At 39.5% G+C, this 20618-nt stretch overlaps 1 protein-coding gene across 1 annotated transcript in view; it reads right to left on the reverse strand.

Moving 5' to 3' along the window:
* Positions 1-270: 270 nt before the first annotated feature.
* The window catches only part of aarsd1 (alanyl-tRNA synthetase domain containing 1), a 45457-nt gene continuing 25109 nt past the window's right edge, over positions 271-20618 (reverse strand). The window contains exons 4-12 of the mRNA XM_043675003.1: positions 20198-20255; positions 18317-18473; positions 13151-13267; positions 11455-11585; positions 10158-10224; positions 8634-8725; positions 5033-5087; positions 2308-2402; positions 271-811 (exon numbers count right to left, since the gene is read on the reverse strand). Of these exons, the coding sequence (XP_043530938.1) occupies positions 673-811; positions 2308-2402; positions 5033-5087; positions 8634-8725; positions 10158-10224; positions 11455-11585; positions 13151-13267; positions 18317-18473; positions 20198-20255 (911 nt within the window). The 3' untranslated portion in view covers positions 271-672. The remainder of the gene's footprint in view (positions 812-2307; positions 2403-5032; positions 5088-8633; positions 8726-10157; positions 10225-11454; positions 11586-13150; positions 13268-18316; positions 18474-20197; positions 20256-20618) is intronic.

The following is a 20618-nucleotide window of genomic DNA, read 5'->3' on the forward strand; positions in this document are numbered from 1 at the left end:
TAGCCATGCCTTCAGTTGCTTAAGTATTAAAGTCTGCAACATTCTCCCTACATTTCTACCTTGCATCCCTTCTCTAAGCTGCTCATTTTAAGCTACCACTGCCCAAGCTTTTGGTCATTTATGTTATCCTGTTTTTATGTGGCTTAGTGTGCTACACTAAGTTAAAAATATTCCTGTGAAGACATTTTATTTTGTTACAGTTTACAAAACTGTTGCTGTAGAAAACATAATTCCCTTACATTTTACAAAGGAAAAATGCCTCAAAACAACTTAAAAGACAAAATATTTTATTGATAGTGTGCACCATATGATATACCCCAAGTACAGACCAGCATTGAACCCTATTCAGTAGTAAATGTGGTGATCATGCATACATTCACTCAGACTGTCGTGCTGATACTTCACCTTGACCCCACAGTTATAGTGCAAACACTAGGGAGTCATGGCTGTGTCCAGTATTGCAAGGAACAGGAATGACAGTCCTTGGAAGAGGTGATCTCACTCCTTTTCCTTCAGAGCCAGCCTTGGCAACATTTTCACTCACAAATGTAATGGTGGACACAGATATACTGTAAGACTACATTTGAAAGAGCAAATGGTCAAGATGAAGTTTTTTTTAAAGACAAAATGGTATTATACATGTAAATTTACATAAGTATTCACTGTGTGTCTTCATTCCTCTTTTCTGTCCAACGTGCTCATGTGTTGCCAAAGGAGGGCCTCCACCTCTGGCCGTTTGCTCATCTTGTTTGCTTTACCTTGATAACGTCCCCGCTTTCCGGCACCTTTTCCATCAAGAATTTGAGCAACCCTGCATTGAAGAACAAATCAAAAGAGACAGCCAATAAATCGCTTTCTTTTACCCATTTTACTAAAGCTGTGGTATTTTCCAATTCGTTTTGCTCAATTAACAAAGGGAAATTAATTACATCTGTTTCACTCCCTATGGGACAGACAATGCCTGATAATGCAAACCAAACATGTTATCAAACTTCTCCCACATCCCCTCAATTTAATTCCTTTTTTCAGAGTTGCTTGAATGAGGCGGAAACTTTACTTTCTCCTGGTGGGGGTTTGAATATTTAAAAGTGAATTAGAATTTTCTCCTCAATAATGCTGCAAAGAACTGATAAAGCTCATTCATTGGCTGCCAAGTTAGTATGCAATTGAAACCATAAGGAGAAACCAATTTTGTTTTATTACAGAGAGAATTATAGAATTGCTCCATCTATTAAAAACAATGTCCCTCTGTTTGTTTCTTGGTTCTCACTAATCCCAGCTTCTTTCAACTGGGAAGGTAAAATGAGAAAAATCCACCACACCCATGATATTAGTATTGTTGTACAATTAGCCCAAAATATGTTGCAGAAAGGAGGTGGATTAAGTTAAGATTTTGGTTCTATTCAGGAAGGTAATATTATTACATATCCCTCTTCCAAACCAGGATCAGATAGATCCTCTCTTTATGTATATTAATACTGCCTAGTGCTAAGACAGCTGCTCTGCTAACACTTACAGAATATTTACTGAGATTTTATAATACAGTGCTTTCTCCCAAACATGGTCCCATTATGAACCCATCTTGGTGCTTGAAACATGTCAAACATCCACAGCTATGGAGCAGGACAAGGGCCGACAGCTGGGGGTGGGGAATTTGGATATCTGTGACAGTGGGAACATGACTAGGGGATAGTGAAAGAAACCCATGAGGGCAACAGGAAGGAAAGTTGCTTAATGCTCAGGATTTTCAGGTAAAGAGCACCTACATTCCCATTAGTTTGTTTAGCACTGGATTTAGGCCGACAACATTGAATTGCTGGATCACTCCCACTACTTAAAAACTGCACAAGTTAAAGCAGCCTCGCAGCTGTTAGCACTTGGAGCTAACGTTCCCAAATCTTAGGCTGACCACACTGGGGGTCAATTTGAAAAGGGATTCTGGATCAATGGTGCTGGAAGAGCACAGCAGTTCAGGCAGCATCCGAGGCACTTCAGCAAAATCAACGTTTCGGGCAAAAGCCCTTCATCAGGAATAAAGGCAGAGAGCCTGAAGCGTGGAGAGATAAGCTAGAGGAGCTAGAGAGGAGGAAAACTTCTTCAACGCAGGCATCCTTGCAAGAGGATTCGCAGTAGGCCGTCCAGAATCTGCAGTCAATTTGGAAAGTCCTGGTATATTAGGAGGGGCTTAAAATATCTTGTAATTGTCAATCAATATTGCTTTAAAAAAAACGTAAGCCATAGGTACAATGAAGTTGGCATTTCACAAGTTGTCTGAACAGTTACAGAAACTAGACAATGTGACCTTACTTTGAACCTAGCGCTTCGACAGCATCCACTTGACCTGTTAATAGGAATAGGCCTGCTCCTTTTTCATCACCCACTGTAAGAAATGCAAGCACTACCTGAGGAAATACAATAAACATAAGATGATCTCCAAGATGTTTAACATTTATTTGTGTTTATCAAGACAATAAGAATCTGCACCAGGCAATAAAACTTGGCTCTCCTTTGAATTTGGCAGCACTATTGATCTAGACGTTAATGCACAGGGTACAATGATCTAGATTGTGGGTTGTGGGGAACAATTTCAAAGTTTGCGGATGATACAAAACTGTATCAGAAAGATGTTGTGAAACTTGAAAGGGTTCAGAAAAGATTTACAAGGATGTTGCCAGGGTTGGAGGATTTGAGCTATAGTGAGAGGTTGAATATGCTAGGGCTGTTTTACCTGGAGCGTCGGAAGCTGAGGGGTGACCTTATAGAGGTTTATAAAATCATGAGGGGCATGGATAGGATAATAGACAGTCTTTTCCCTGGAGTGGGGGAGTCCAGAACTAGAGGCCATAGGTTTAGGGTGAGAGGGGAAAGATATAAAAGTGACCTAAGGGACAACTTTTTCACTGAGAGGGTGGTGCGTGTATGAAATGAGCTGCCAGAGGAAGCTGTGGAGGCTAGTACAATTGCAACATTTAAAAGGCATCTGGATAATATGCATAGGAAGGGTTTGAAGGGATATGGGCCAGGTGCTGGCAGGTCGGACTACATTGGATTGGGAGATCTGGTTGGCATAGACGAGTTTTACCGAAGAGTCTGTTTCCATGCTGTTCATCTCTACGACTCTATGTAGGCTGTGAGGAGGACAGTGTAGAACTCCAAAAGGGCATAGAAAGTTTAGTGGAGTGGATGGGTAGTTGGCAGATAGGATTCAATGTAAAGAAGTGAGAGGTGATGCACTTCGATAGGAAGACCATTGAAAGGTAATAGATGATAGGGGGGTAAAATTCTAAAGGGGTTTCAGGAGCAGAGGGTAAATGTGCACAGATCAGTGATTTTCGCAGGACAGTTGGATGGAGCAGTTAACAAAGCATATAGTGTACAGCTTCATAATAGGGTTTAGAGCACAAGAGCAAGGAAGTGTTGCTGAACTTGTTCAAGACAGTTTTTAGAGCTCAACTGGACTACTATGTACAGATCTGGCTACCACATTATGTGAATTCTTTGGAGAGAGTGCAAAAGCCATTTACAAGAATGACTTCAGGAATGAGAAAATTAGTTTTGAGGATAGATTGAAGACATTGGGATTATTTTTCTTGGAGAGAAGGCAGCTGAGAGGAGATCTGAGGTTTTCAAAATTATAAGCCAGCTGTCTCGAGAGAGAGACTATTCTCTGTTTGTAAAGTGAACAAGAAGGCATGGATTTAAAATGATTTGCAAAACAAGCAAATACAAGGTGAGAAAATAAACATTTGCACAAGGTGAGTAGTTAGGGTTTGGAATGCATCGCCTGAGTGTGGCTATGGTGGAGGCAAGTGCAATTGAGGCATTCAAGAGGGTATTGGATGGGTATTTAATGTACAAAGAAGAGGTCTACTTCAATATTGTAGAACTGCTGTGATTGTGTTAAAAACCCAAGGTCGGATAGCTTTAGGACAGAAGGGATTAGCTGAAAAGGCCTGCAAGTTTATTCAAAACAATGCTCTGAACAAGGATTCCACTCGTGTGACATTATTCTACTGTGAACTGGATCTCAGTGGGTAGAACTGTCACTTGAGACAGAAGTTTGTGGATTCAAGTCTCACTCCTGGATTTGATCACACAATAAAGAGGCTGACACCCTGAGAAAATGTTGCATGGTCAGAGGTGTCATCATTTGACTTGGACATTAAATGGAGACCCCCCCCCCCCATCTACCCTCTCAGGCAGGCATAAAATATCCCATGGCACTATTTTCAAACAGGTATGGTGGAGTTCTGTCTGATGTCCTGGCCAATATTTATTCTTAAATCAACATCACAAAAACAGATTGTTGGTCATTTTCACATATCTATCTGTGGGAGCCTCCTGAGAACAATTTCGCTGCTGCATTGCCTATATAACAACAGTGTGTCCTTCATAGGTTTTTCTTTGGTGGTACAGCAACTTGAGGTATCATATGGTCAGGAAAGCTCAATATAAGGCCAAGTCAATAAGACTCATGATAGTGATATTGGGGGGGAAAGATTCAATCCTGCAGGCTGCCTGATCAAATGGGATTGTTTATTTAACTCCAACAATTGACAAATTCTGGTTTGTATTGTGCTGATTACATGCAAAAATAACTAATGATTTGAGGCTGCTGATCTGATCTGAATTTCACATCTAATGCTTGATGCCATTGGAAGAGAGCTACAATGAACCAGCACAGCACTGCCGCTGATGGCCACCAGCACGCCCCACAATCAACTCCACAGCAGGAGTGGGAATAGTCAGCTCAGTGACATAGATAGTGATGGAATGGTTCACGCAACAGAAGAAACAAGAAAGGCGTTGGACAGACACACACAGAAAGAAAGCAAAGGCCAAAGCAAAACCAAACCTGGAGAGTCAGCAATGCAATAAGACAAAATGAATATGAAAGGTGAGAATGGTAGATATTAGTGGGAGTAAGAGGTCATTATTGAAGATCAGATACTAATGCAGTCAACAAGAATCTGTTGAATAAACAAAAATAAATCACCATTTAAAATGACCAGTAAAAGTTGCTCTACCTTACCTCAGCACTAACTTCATTTGCTATAATATTCATAAATTCATTGTCCCCATCTTTTCTGAAAGAAAATAATGGAAATAGATGTGGAAATTTTGAAAGGGCAGTTCATTATAAACAATATGAGAATATAGGCAGTTGTCCACTGTGGAAGTTTAAAATCTTTACAGCACAAAAAAAGGCCACTTGGTCAATCACATGTGGTCCAGCTGAAAGAACTGAGTCACTCAGTCCAGTCTTACCTTGCAAAATTTGATCTGTAGCCCTTCTCATTCCACCATTTGAGGTACATATCCAGACATTGTTTTAATTAGTAGAGAGTTTTGCCATGTACTAGCCTTTCAGGTATGAGTTCCAGACCCCTCCAAGCCTCTTGGTGAAAATTTGTTACATTTTCTCACTTCTAACCTCCCCATCAGCCACATTAAATATATGCCCCCTAGTCAGTGACCTCTCCACTAAGGTAAATAGGAAAGCTTCATCCAGACTTCTCACAGTTTTGCACATCTTAATCAACTTTCTCCTTGGCCTTCTCTCTTCCAAAGGGAACATCCCAACCTGTCCAATCTTTCCTCACAGCTACATTGTTACGTATAGAAGTACTTCTGTTATGTTTTATTAACCTTATTTTGTGCTCTCAAAATTGAGGACATGTCACTGCTGGGAACAGCAACACATTCGCACTAGTACCAGCATCAAACATTCCAGGTCAGATACAATATAGTTCCAGTGCTGTAGAGGAACTAATTAAGAGAAGAACAGTGGCTACATTTTAAAATACTTCATTAATTGTACTTTAACATGTCCTACATAAAAAAGTCTTAGAGTCACACAGTCATACAGCATGAAAACTGGCCCTACGGCCCAACTCACCATGCTATCCAGATATCTCAGCTGAATTGCCTGCATTTAGCCCATATTCCTCTAAACCTTTCCTATCCATGTATCTGTGCAAATTTATTTTAAATGTTTGATTGTACCTGCTCTACCACTTCTTCTGGCAGCTCATTCCATTTATACACCACCTTTTGTGCGAAAAAGGTGTCCCTCAACTCCCTTTCAAATCTTTTTCCTCTCACCTTAAACCTATGCCCTCTAGTTTTGGACTCCCCTACCCTCGTGAAAATTCCTTAGCTCTGGACCTTATTTATGGCCCTTTCATGAACTTCTATAAGGTCACCCCTCAGCCTCTTACACTCCAGGGAAAAATTCCCAGCCTATCCAGCCTTTCCTTATAACTCAAACCTTCTAGTCTTGGTAACATCCTTGTAAATCTTAACCCTTTCCAGTTTAATAACATCCTTCCTATAGCAGGGTGACCGGAATTGTACGCAGTGCTTCAAATGTGGCCTTAACCAATGCCTTGTAGAGTTGTAACATGACATCCTGACTTCTGTACTCAATGCTCTGATTGATGAAGGCAAGCCAAAAGTCTTTCCTTTAAACTAAAGCTCTGACTATACTGCAGTAATAACTCATAGTTTGAAGAACAAAACAGAAGTGTACAGAAACTTAAAACTTCAAATATGTCTTGGGTTTTCAAAACAACATTGTTTGAAAAAGCATTGCTGAGAAAATTAGCGATCATTAAGAAAGTCAATTAAAAGTGGGGCATCTGGTTTCAAATGGACAAAAGGCTGTAGAAACTGTCATACTGGTTTCATACTGACAGAAGACTTCACTTGGATAGGCTGCTTGAGTTAACACGGCTTTGAGTGGCCAGAATAGAATTTCTCTCAACTTTAATTCATTGTCCAAAAATATTTTTAAAATGGGACATAATGGCAGATTCTTTACTCTAGCTGGAGGAGCATTAGGAAGTTTCACTAGGTGCAAGGATGCTCATATACAAAATATCTTGAAGATATGTGGAAAATAGCCCAGGTATATCTGTCCACAAAGTACAAGGCAAATCAAACTCAGCTATTAGTGCTCCCTCAGACCACTCTCAACCAAAGCGATGTGTTGTTGACATGCCACCAAGCAACTCTTAACACAACAATAACCTGCTCGATGATGCTCACTTTGGGTTCCATTAAGCCAACAGCTCCTAACCTTGGTACAGACTTTGTCCAAACATGAACGTAAGAGCTGAACGCCAGATGGCAAGTGAGGGTGATAGCTCTTGACACCAAGGCCACATTTGACTGAGAGTTACGTCAAGAAACCTTAGAAGAAGTGGAGTCAATGGAAATTGAGGGAAAACTCTCTGTTGGTTGAGACATACTTCACACAAACAAAGATGGGTGGTTGCTAGCGGTAAATCATCTCAGTCCTAGGACAATAGTGCCGGAGCTCATTTCAGTCGTATCCTAGGCCCAACCATCTTAACTCCTTCAACTATGAGCTTCCCTCCGTCATAAGGTCAAAAGTGGGCTTGTTCACTGATGATTGCACAATGCTCAGCATCATTTGTGATGACACAGACACTGAAGCAAGCCCTGGATAAATATCCAAGCCTGGGTTAGTAAGTAGCAAATAACATTCATGTGAAACAAGTACTGACAAATGACCATTACAAGAAAGACAGAATCTAAACTTTAAACCCTTGATATTCAATGGCATTATCCCATTATCAACATTCTGGGGATTACCAGAAACTGAACTGGTCCAGCCTTCTGTGACTACAAAAGCAAAATCAAAGGCTCTCAATTCTCCAATGAGTAACTCACCCTGACTTTCCAGAGCCCATCCACCCATCTACCAGGCACAAGTCAGAGGTGCAATGGAACTCTCTCCACTTGCCTAGATGAATGCAGCTCCAACAATGCTCAACATCATCCAAGACGAAACAGCCTGCACTGCATCTATCACCTTCACTAACAGTACACAGTGGCAGCATATGCAGCTTCTGCAAGATGCACGGCAACCACTCACCAAGGTTCCTCAGACAACATCTTCCAAGATCTTCACCACCTAGAAGGACAAGGGCAGTGAATACATGGTAACATTGCCACTTACAAGTTTCCCTCCTAGACAAACACAATCCTGACACAAAACTATATTGTCATTCATTCAATGTCACTGGATTAAGATCTTGGAACTCCACTCTCAACGGTATGGAGGATGTACCTGCCACACGTGGACAGCAGCTGGTTTAAGGCAACAGCTCAGCATCACTTTCTCAAGGACAATTATGAATGGACAATAAATACTAGCCTAGCCAATGATGCCCATATCTTATGAATGACTAAGAAAAATAAACTTCAAGATCTATGAGAGCTGTTCATTCTTCTGTCTTGATATTGAAGTCTTTGCTTAAAAAATAGCTGTCCATTCTCTATATGTTTATGTGATTTAGTTAGATCATTAACTTAATTTTAGATCAACAACTATGCCACAAACTTGTGATTTTCTTTGACTGACTAGCTTCACAACTCATTGGAATGTCTGTGTATTGGCTTCCACTGATTGCAATCTCTGCACTGCAACTCAAGGTCAGAACGTTATGTGACCTACATTCAGTTTGATACATGGCTTACTTAATAAAAGCAAAACTCTGACCTGCATAAGCTTCTATTGTCTTCAGTGAAAAAGCTGTGTTCCAAACCCGATCAACATCAATGTATATATACAAAGAATAATGACAGAATATAAAGTTACTTACCTATGCAAAACTAATAACTTGCCCTTGTTTGGATCATTCCTAAAGCTTTTTGCTGTTAACAGAGCCAAATCCCTGAGTAGGTTTAGATTGTTCTTTAGAGCACAGAAAAGAAAAAACATATTACGTGTAAGTTCCACCCAAGGGTTTAATTATTCCCAAAAGTGCTCAAAACAAAATAAACATCCAGTAAAGCTTGTAGCGACTGCCACAGAACACAAACTCGATTACGATTCAAGATTTTGTAATTTTTTTTTTCCTTGCATTGACAAATATGTAGGAAGAGTATTTCAGGAACATAAGACAGCAATCTCATGATTACCTGTTCATTATCTAAATATTTGCAAAATTTCCCCATAGATCTCTCCGTTTAGATATTCATAAGCTCATCTAACATGGGGTAAGATAGCTCGGTTGGGTGGATGGCAAGTTTGCAGTGCAGAGTGATGTCACAACACTGGGTTCAATTCCTGGCTGAGATTACCATAAGGGATTCTCCTTCTCAGCTTCTCCCCTTGCCCGAGGCATGGTGACCCTCAGGTTAAACCACCACCTCTTTCTATAATGAGAGAGCAATCCTATGATATCATATCACTATGGCAACTTTATCTATACTCTCCTAACATGCGAATCTCACCCTGGAGAGATACCTTGGTTAAATCTAAGCTTTTTTTGCATTAAAACTGTTTGTAAGAGAACATAAAGTGGTAATTACTAGGTAAACCTTAATAGTCATATCAAGTATTTGCAAATCAATCTGACACTTTTAATTCCGACCGCGAAGATTTAGCAGTTGAAAATTTGTACCACTTATACAAAAAGGATTGGAAATGGAATTGAATTTGCAATTGAAACAAAAGACATCAGATATGACTTTAATAAATGAAAATGGAATGGTTTTTGGAGCAATGCTTCTTGCCAGGAAGCAGAAGATATAATTTCCAGTTGCTCTCAATCTATATAAATCTGGTATTAATCCAGACAAAATTAAATTTTGGAGGAGGTTTGCCTTTGTGAGTCATAAGGAATAAGATCATAAATCCTTTTTTTACATTGCAACTAACATAAAAAGCATGTTCACTCAGTCAAACTCAGTGAACTCATCGAAATCATCAGTCACCACACTTAAACATGTAAAACCTGAAATATTAGTCTGAAAATTTCTGTTGCCAAGATGAGTGCATAATTGCTAAAATATTAGCATAACATTCTTCGTTCCCCTATTTCAAAGCAACCAGTTAACAAATAGAGGAGTAATGCTCTGCCTCATGCACTTGGTAATTGGATTACAATGTACCTTTAAAAGAACTTACAGCTCTTTGTGTAAATAATCGTTACAGTTCAAAATTTGTTTAACATAATTTTTGACAAAGCACTACTGTTAATTTCTCTTATCAGAAATTTTTTTACCTCAAAGTCTCCCTTTAGAAACATTTTCAAGGTAGTTATTTCATTATTTAAACTATTATTATTGGTCAAATACAGTTCTTAATTGACGTCATAATCAAACTGAATTATCAGGAATACCTTCTGTAGCAATTTGACTGATTTTTGCAATTTATCCACAGCTTCAATGTGTTCCTCTGGTCCATTCCTGAAAAATTAGGTGAACAAATTCATTTCAAACAAATTCACTGAAATGCCTTCCGAATATACAAAAATTCTAAATATTCTATACAATGTCACAACTTCAATGTTTTGAATATAATCAAACATTCTTGCTACTATCAATCAAGACAAAGAAAGAGGATTTTGTAGTTGGACTGAGTCCCTCCCTCACTACACTCTCTTTCAAAAAATGATTAAGATACTTTGGTAAAGTAGATCATGACCCTGTTCTGGAATTCAAAGTTTTATTATAATAATTTGAACATAGTCATAGTCACACAGCATGGAAATAGACCCTTCTGTCCAAGTAATCTACACCGACCATGTTCCCAACTAGTTCCACCTGCTTCCACTTGGCCCAAATCACTCCAAACCTTTCCTATTCATGAACTTATCCAAATGTCTTTTAAATGTTGTAACTGTGCCTGCATCCACCATTTTCTCTGGCAGTTCATTCCACAAAAGAACCACTGCCTGTGTAAAAATGCCTCACATCCTTTTTAAATCTTTCTCCTCTCACCTTAAAAATATGGCCTCTGATTTTGAACTCCCCCACCCGAGGGAAAAGTCATTCACTTTGTCTATGCCCCTGCTGATTTTCTGATGTGAATTTAGCTCATTCAATGCCAACTGCTTGACAGCTTTGTAGGGACGTGTCATCTGAAAGATGTTACTTAAAATGATTCCACTGACTGAATCTGTTTTGCCTATTTTCTCGACAAATGCACTGCTGTGCAGGGATAATCTCATGTTCTGAAGTCGTGACTAAAAATTCTGATGGCAGCATATGAATGGCCACATTGTTAATCGGAAATTGCATTTTGGCAGCCTTGACACTGGAACTTCACTCACGCTCTCTGGCCAAAGTGTCACAGTCAGTTTTTACATACTGTACATGCTGCAATGCACGTTACTGGAATGTAAGCTCCAGAGTTATATCTAAAACACTCTTCTTAGGCCTGCCCAACAAAACAAAAACAACTCCAGACATCCTCAGAATTCAACCTCCTCGTCTTCAACAAAATAAACCAAGGTTGCTCAGTCTTGTTATCTGAACTCACAAATAAATTGTATACTTAACACAATGTTACATTTCATAGGACGTGCACATTTTTATTCTGTTATTTAACAGCTCATACATTGTATTAGCAGACCAATACAAAAGTGATTTCAGCTGTTTTACATGATGGTATTCCAGAAAAAGCATTCCACTTACTTGAGAATTGATGTTAAAGACTTTTCCACTGTGTAGCTTTTCTCTGCATATTTCAAGACTCTATTGCCAGCCAGGAAAATTAAGTTTGTTTTGTTCTTCTTTCCTTTATCTGTTCCTAAAATTTTAATGACCTGGAAAATAGGCCAAGATGCATAGATTATCAGAGCAGCAAAAATAATACTGGCCATCTTTATATTTGATGATATTTGATGCCTATCACTGGCAGGAAGGAGTTGAGAATTGTGTAACTGCATTGGCATGTTACACATAATTCAGTCACAAACAATATGGAAGGGGCTTTAATCAATTGCTCAATAGCTAATCCACAGTTATATAAAAACTTAAAAAATAGGACAACTGTTGAAAATCTCAAAAAAGAATAGAGAATGCTGTGAATACTCAGCAGATCAGGCAGCATTTGTTGTGAGAGAAACACAGTTAAAATTTCAGACTGATGGCTTTTCACCAAATATGTTCTCAACTGAAACATTAACTTGATTTCACTCTCCACAAATACTGACTGGCCTGCTCAGCTTTTAAACAGCAGTCTGTGTTTTTATTTCAATTATATTACATGTATAATATGTTTCAAACATTGCATACACATTTTTCCAGTCGTCTAGTTTATGTGAAATCTGGCTTTCAGATAACATATACTTGGCCCAAAAGAAATCCATTTTGAGGAGAAAAGGGTGCTTCAGTTTGCAAAGGTTCTTCTCTTTAGATAGAAGGTTAAATTCATGGGTGCTTTTTATTCCGGTTGCCTTGGCTTGTATATTGCACAATTAGAGTCATAGAGTCATTGAGATACACAGCACAGAAACAGATCTTTTGGTCCAACTTGTCCATGCCGACCAGGTATCCTAAATAAATCTAGTTCCATTTGCCGGCACTTGGCCCCTATCCCTCTAAACCCTTCCTATTCATGTATCCATCCAGATGCCTTTTAAATGTTGTAATTGTACTTACCTCCACAAGTTCCTCAACAGCTCATCCCACACACACACCACCCTCTGTGTGGGAAAGTTGCCCCTGAAGTTCCTTTTAAATCTTTCCCCTCTCACCTTAAACCTATGCACTCTAGTTTGTATTCCCCCACCTGGGGAAAAGACCTTGTCTACTGACCCTATCCATGCCTCTCCTGATTTTATAAACATCTGTAAGGTCACCCCCCAGCCTCCAATACTTCAGGCAAAATATACCCAGTCTCTACAGCTTCTCTCAAATTACTAGAGCCTGAAAGTGATATGGTCAGTATTTACAGAAAATTCAGAAAAAACAACAGGGAACAAGTGATTATTGGTATTCTGGGATCAGTGCACCACCAGTCCTAAATCTGAGCAAATTTCAATGTAGATTCAGTAAGCAGAGATCCAGAGTTCAGGAATATCTGTGTTCTCGTGATGACTTTTGATGATAATTTTGGTAGCAGCTGGGTGACTATGTTACAAACCTGGCAATTCGTGAAAATAACATTTTTATTTAATAAAGATAGCAAAGAGGACTAAATTGTGAATCCCTTACACTCAAACCTATTCCCTTATTCTGAAGGAAAATTTATTTTCATGATGTGAAATCAAATCAAAGGATCTGAACTTAAAAAGCACAAGCAAATTAATTTGATCCATCCTGTCGCCAAGTAATTCTTAGTCCATAATTTAGCGAAGGAAATGGAGACATGTTAAGATGTTCTCACCTGTAGATGACTGAGATTTGATACGTGCGTTCCACAGCACATATTTGCATCAATTCCGACAATATCGATAATTCGGACTGGGCCAGCATGATCATCTGGTAAACCCCGACTTCTCACCTACAAAACAAACTTTTCCTTTTGCCAGCAATAAAACTACATCAATGAAATGTTCCACATCATTTTTAATAGAATAAATCTACCAGTGCATTGCACAAGAGGTATTGTGAAACCTGGAGTACATCTTCTAACCTTTCACATCATCGGATCATGGGTAAAACCTGAAAACTTACTGAAGCAGTGGCCCAGACTTTTCAGTTGTAACAATAGCCAAACTGTCAGCATTTGCTGTTGTTACTCTGACGAAATGACAGTAATGTCTGGCATCAGCTCATGTGCGAAACCAATTATAAATCTCAGAACATGTGTGCATTTCCATTTCATTATGCTGTTATTCTGATTGTGAAAATCCTTGAAAAAGTTGTATCTTATTTTTAAAAATCGGTATTAATTACTTTACAACAACCTTTCTGATCCTGAAACCCACTTTATATTGCAAAATGTAAAATTTTCCAATCCATGATTAAAAAAAAAATTTAAAAATCCGTACACTTCAGCTTCTGGCATAATCACATTTGTAAGCCCCAATTGTTATTTGCTCTCTGTAAAGTTATTAAAAAGTTAGGTTTCTTGAAATCCTTTTAATGTGGATCAAATCCAAACTCTGCAGTCTTGTCAGATTCAGTTGTGAATAGTGGTGGATATGTCAACAACTAACTGGAGTATAAAACTATACTGGAGCACAATAAAATATGCATATCCTTATTGGCAGGTGACCCCAGCATAGTAGGACAAAAGGTTGAAGTATTTGCAACCATCAGTAGCCAGAAGTGCCAAGTGGATGATCTCTCTCAACTAGACTGAGGTCCTCAGCATCACAGATGCTAGTCTTTAGCTGATTCCCTTCATGTGATATCACAAAGTGACTGAACTGGCAGCACCCCAGCTCAGCTGTTCCAGGAAGCTCCAACACGGGTATCTTCTGGCAATGTTGAAAATTGTGCAAATGTGCTCCAACCAACCCAGCCAGTTACAGTCCCAATCTACTCTCAATCAGCAGCAAAGTGATGGAAGGTGTTGTCAACAATGCAATCAAGCAGCTATAAGTCAACAAGAACTTGCTCATTGACACTCAATTCAGGATCAGCCAGGGAATCTCAGCTCCAGGCCTCATTACAGCCTTAGGTTAAATAAGGAAAAAGAGATTTGGCAAAGTATGGCATCAAGAAGCCCAAGGAAAACAGCAGTGAATGGGAATAGAAGGAGAATTCTCCACTAGGTGGAGTCACACAACACAAAGGAAAACGACTGGTTGTTGGAGGTCAATCTATCTCAGTACATCTCGGCAGGAGTTCCTCAGTGTGATGGCTCGACACAATCATTTTCAGTTGCTTCACCAGTTGCATCCATCATAACACCAGAAATCAGGATGCTCACTGATGATTACACCGGCCTCCATAATGTTCACTACTCTTTAGATACTGAAGCAGTCCATGTCAATGTGCAGCAGGACATCAATACCATGCACATTTGGGCTGACAGGGGACAAGTTACATCCATACCACACAAGTGGCAGGCAATGACCAAGACAGAGTCTTAACCATCCGCCCTTGACATTAAGTGGCAGTACCAATATCCTGGGGATTACCGTTGACCAGAAACTGAAGTGGGCTAGCCATACAAATACTTTGGCTAGAAGAGCAGGTCTGAGGGTAAGAATTATGTAGCTAGTAACTTATATCCTGACTCCCACAGCTTCTGCAGTCAGAAGTGTAATGGAATATTCTCCACTTGTTTGGATGAGGTCAGCTTCAACAACACTCAAAAAGCTCAATATCATCCAATTCAATGCATCCTACTTGATTGGCACCCCATCCACCACCTTTAATATTCCCTCCATCAACTGCCAGCACACAGTGCCAGCAGTATGCCACCATCTACAAGATACACTGCAATAACTCACCAAGGTTCCTTAGATAGTGCCTTCCAATCCCACAACCTCTACCACCTGGAAGGACAAAGGCAATAGCATGGGAACACCACCACTCACAAGGTTCCCTCCAAGGTACACAGCTCCTGACTTGAAACTATATTGCAATTTCTTTACTGTCATTGGGTCAAAACCATGAAATTCCATTCCTGTTAACTCTATGGATGTATGCACTATGTGACTGCAGCAGTTCATGAAGACACCTCCTTCCCAAGGACCTGGGAAATAAATGCTGGCCTAGTCAGCAGCAATACACTTCATGAAAGCATTTTCTAAAAGTTATTCAATTATTTACATAAATCCCCATCATTTGAACAAATGGACATTCAACACAGCCTGAACTTGGTAATGGAGTGACTCTGGTACATCAGGCCTGCTATAAACAATCACACACCTTCAGGAAAAAAAAGGAATCAAAAAATTCATTCCAAATCACTCCTTTAGCTTAGGGTGGTTAAAGTTCATAAAATGCTGAAAAAAGGGGGTCTTCTGATGCTTTCTCCACTCACAAACTCTCCTACCACTGTTCACACATTAATGTTACTCTGGTACAGGTTGGTCACAATGGAGTCTGGATGCTAACACAAAGGCAGACTGAAAATTAGAACACTGAAGAAGCATTGCACTTCCACTAATATATGCCATGTAAATGGGAATTTCCAATATCAAAGGGCCATGACAAATTTACAGTTTATAAAATTTCTAATATTCAAGCTTGACATTACTAGGAATGATTGTGTATCAAAAACAGTAGGTACAGCAAAATAAAGTCTGCAAGAAAATAGCATTATCAATGTTAAAGTACATATTCCTATCTCTGAAGTTCCAAGTCTCACAGCAACAAGATGTTGCTTTATTACTGACATTTTCAGACACAAGGTAAAATCTCTAAACAATTGCATCAGAACTGGTGCCATAACCTTAGTCTATCTTTAGATATAAGATCTAGCATCATTACAGCAAGGCTTCCAGAGATAACATAAGACACATTATCTTATCTTTGTCAAAAAAGTACTAATCTCACATAAACAGCCAACTGGAGTGAACCAAGATCTGCAATACAATCTTGGTGTCAGGTGGTGGGGGTGTTAAAGTTCTTTGGACATGGTCCCTTTGGTTTAACATCTTTCCTGAGCCTGAATCACAATCCTGTCATAGATTCTAACCTAATCATTAATCTAAGTTCATTTAACTCAAGTTTTCTTCTCCCATTTTGCTTGTCAATAATAAACTTTGTTCCTCGAAAACTCTCAAATTCTAAAAATACTAAAAACTAAATAATTCTAAAAATATAGATTTACATCACTTTTGGATCCTAAATGGCACGCTGAATTGAGTGAATCCATCCAATTGTGCTTCCAAAGTACATGTCGTTTAATATGGGTGTGTCCTGACCATTAACGAACGAAATCATTGATTGCAAATCTGTACTTATCACTCATTTAAATAGTTTCAAGTCAATCTAGTTTCAGTCAGTATCTCATCCTCATATACCAAGGATACTGTGGTAACAGATAGGGTCTACACAAGAAAAGTACATTTTGTCAAATTATTATTTAGCTCTGCCATACAACCACCATACAGCCAAAACCTGTCTTTGAACGTGGACAAGACGAAAGAGATGGTTGTTGACTTCAGGAGGGCAATTAATCTCCACTGGACATTGACGGCTCCCCCGTGGAGATCGTGAAGAGCACCAAATTTCTTGGTGTACACTTGGTGGAGAATCTCACCTGGACCCTCAACATCAGCTCCATAGCCAAGAAAGCCCAGCAACATCTCTACTTTCTGCACAGGCTGAGGAAAGCCCACCTCCCAACCTCCATCCTCACCACGTTCTACAGAGAGTTCATTGAGAGTACCCTGAACAGCTGCATCACTGCCTGGTTCAGGAATTGCACAGTCTCGGATCGTAAGACCCTACAACGGACATTGAGGACAGCTGAGAAGATCGTCGGGATCCTCTTCCCTCCATTACAGACATTTACTCCACACACTGCATCCGAAAGGCTAAGAGCATTGTGGAAGACCCCACACACCTGTCACTCAAACTCTCCTCCCTCCTGCCATCTAGCAGAAGATTCCAGACCATTCAGTCTCACAGCCAGACTGTGCAACAGTTTCTTCCCCCAAGCCATCAGGCTCCTTAACAAAGTACGATCGGACTCTTTCCCATCTGAAATTCTTTTGTATTGCTGCTAGAAAAATGTCTATTATTCATCATTCTTCCAATAGACTGCAACTTGCATGTTTGCACTTCTTATGCACTTTATGGCGTGTACGATTGTGTAGAGATTAGAGAGATTAGATTCTCTATAGTGTGAAAACAGGCCGTTCAGCCCAACCAGTCTACACTGACCCTCCAAAGAGTAACCCACCCAGACCCATTTCCTTCTGACTAATGCACCTAACACTATGGGCAATTTAGCATGGCCAATTCACCTGACGTGCGCATCTTTGGACTGTGGGAGGAAACCAGAGTACCTGGAGGAAACCCACACAGACATGGGGAGAATGTGCAAACTCCACACAGACAGTCGCCCAGGGCTGGGATTGAACCTGGGACCCTGGTGCTGTGAGGCAGCAGTGCTAACCACTGCGCCACCGTGCCATATGTAGTGCATTGTCCATGTAGCAACCTCAGTCCTGGAGGACTGCTGTCTTGTTTTTACTTTATCAGTTGTATATGGTAGAAATGACAAATAAAAGTTACTCTGCTCTACTCCATTATAGCCAGCCACACAAATGAGAAGTTTGCAGGCTTCCGGCCCAAGAGGCAACTGTGATTCTGATGGTAATTGAGTTAAGCTATGCAAGAGGAAGAAAAAAAATCAACCAGGATATTTGTTCCTGATCAACTAGCATTCCTTACTAAAAAGTTCAAGGAAGGAGAGGATTGAGTTATGCTATGCTACTTTACAAAATAGCTTGCCAATACTCAGTGCCTAAATTCACATGGCATATGAAGGCTTCCACTTAGGTTACTCATTGGCTTCATTGGATTCAAAACCCAGTTATTAGGATGCACACTCAGGATAGCAGAGACATAACTGGAGGGTGTCAGGGAGACGAGCAAATAATGAAAATTCAAAACTAAGTGTCCCTCGATCTTAATTTACCTTTTCTACCTCTGGGTCATCTACAGATACAACTCGCACATTGACAGGAATGTGTTCCCTGATTTTCTCATTTACTGCTACTTCCAGAGCTTCAACCTGCTCACCCGTCACTGAAGGTGTGTCCAGTTCAATGAAACTACGCTGACGGCCCAGCTCCCTGGAAAAAAAACACATTTAAAAAGTCCCAAATTACTAGATTAGGTCCGGTACAACATTCAATGCTGCAATATTAATCATGTTTTGTCATTTTCTCCAAAATTACTGGAATATTTTATTTTTCACACAACATATAAATTGTGAAGAACATAGACCTGTTTTGACAAATCAGATACATCACATAGAAGACAAATAAATTTTAACAAAATTTTCTGAACTAGTTGTGACTGAGTGAGCAGATGGAGGGAAATTTTTCAGAGTTTTGTTTTACCTTATAGGCCTGGGTTTTGGTACTTCCAGGAAAATGTGTGGCTGCAGGGATTAGGAAATATCTAGCTATGATGCTCCAGACAACATGCTTTTGGGGCAGTATTAATAAATCAAATTGTCTATTCTTGCCCATTTTTTCACCACTTTTAATACTTGAAAACTTATCAGCAAGCCAAATATCGTCCTTCATCAGGAGATATTCTTGAAAACTATTCTCATGAACGTATTATTTCTCAAAGGGGAAATGCATTTTTCCAGCTGCTTTGTACCATGTCCTGGTTAGCTTGTAAACATATTCTTGAGAGTTATTTTTCAATGAATTGATTATCATCAGGCTGATAAATATCATTGGTGGGAAATGTGCCGATTTTCCCTTTGGGCCCAGTGTTGATATTAAGCACTTGCAAATTGGATAAAGTACAGATAAGATGGAAAATGCTTCCTGTCTCAACTCAACCAGCACCCCAACAAAGAAGCAACATTTGTGCCGTGTTCAAGCAGCACCACAGAAATAAAAGCAGAAAATGTCAGACATGCTCAGCAGATCAGGCAGCAACCACGAAGAATGTTAACCTTTCAGGTCTGTGACTTATCATTAGAAGAAGAAATTAATGTTCACTTCCTAAACCTTTCTACAATTGTCACTTAAAATAAAGCTGCCTGTACTTCAGATGGATGAGGTACAATTATCACTTGAGAATTGGTATTCTTAAATTGCTACCCATTAGTTTCAGTTTGAATAATGACATGTACAAACCTTACATTGATTATTGCTGTATTTAAAAATTCACTTTAAAGCATAGAGGTTCAGAAAACACGGACTTACAATCATATCATTTCATAGGTTAATTAAGCAGTGAAAAAAAAATGCTCCAGTGATTAAAGATACATTCCTCAGGAGAAAAGATTGAGGTGAGTCATGATTCAAGTCTATAAATAATGAAGGGCCTTAATTAATTAGAAGCAAACAGGTTATTTGACTTGGTTACTTAATACAAGACTAAAGGATCAACTTCGAGTCAAGATTAGAGAACAAAACAAAAGAAACTTGCCAATCCCAGAACAGTGGAAATTTTAGTCAAATTTGTAAAGGGGTCACAAAGACAATATACAATGGACACTGGAAATACTCAAGAGGTCGAGCAATATCTGTGAAGAAAGTAAAAGAGTTCATGCTTTGAGGCAATTATGACTTCCAAAGAAAAATCAAAAGCCGCATTCAACAGAATAATAATAGAAAGATATTTTGGACATGGTTTAATTTTATTCAGAAACTGGAGAAGGTCCCATGATAAAATCAGTCATTGACTCCAGTTGGAATGTTCTTTTCTCACATTGGCCAGAACTGAACATTAATTTATAATTATTTAACAATGGAAACTGAAGGGAAAAACAAATGCCATCAGGAAATGATTCTGTACATAGATTATGACTCTACATATAATTTATGCTTACCAAGAGGTCGTTTTGAAACCAAACATCAAATCTGCTATGGCTGTAATTAAATGTTGCCCTGAAACAGAATGGAATAAAAAGATCCAGACTTATTCTTCAGAGTTGATGATCTGGAATCTGAGCTTCAAACACTGCGGCGCATCCAGGAGGGGGAGAGTTACCTGGACACTGTTTCAGGAGGCAGTCACACCTGGGAGATTAAGTAATTCACATCCAATTAGTGATCAGGGACATCAGAGTGTGACTGTAAGTGAGGCAGGTAACGGGAACCCGAGTTCAGGAGTGCAGGAGCCTCAGCCCTTGACCTTGTCCAACAGGTATGAGATTCTTGCTCCCTGTACGGATGAGGAAAAGGGCTCTGGACAGGATGAGCCAGCTGACCATGGCACCATGGTGCAGAAGGCCATTCAAGAGGGGGGAG

The sequence above is a fragment of the Chiloscyllium plagiosum genome, chromosome 33 (genome assembly GCF_004010195.1).
Source record: "Chiloscyllium plagiosum isolate BGI_BamShark_2017 chromosome 33, ASM401019v2, whole genome shotgun sequence".
Lineage (NCBI taxonomy): Eukaryota > Metazoa > Chordata > Chondrichthyes > Orectolobiformes > Hemiscylliidae > Chiloscyllium > Chiloscyllium plagiosum.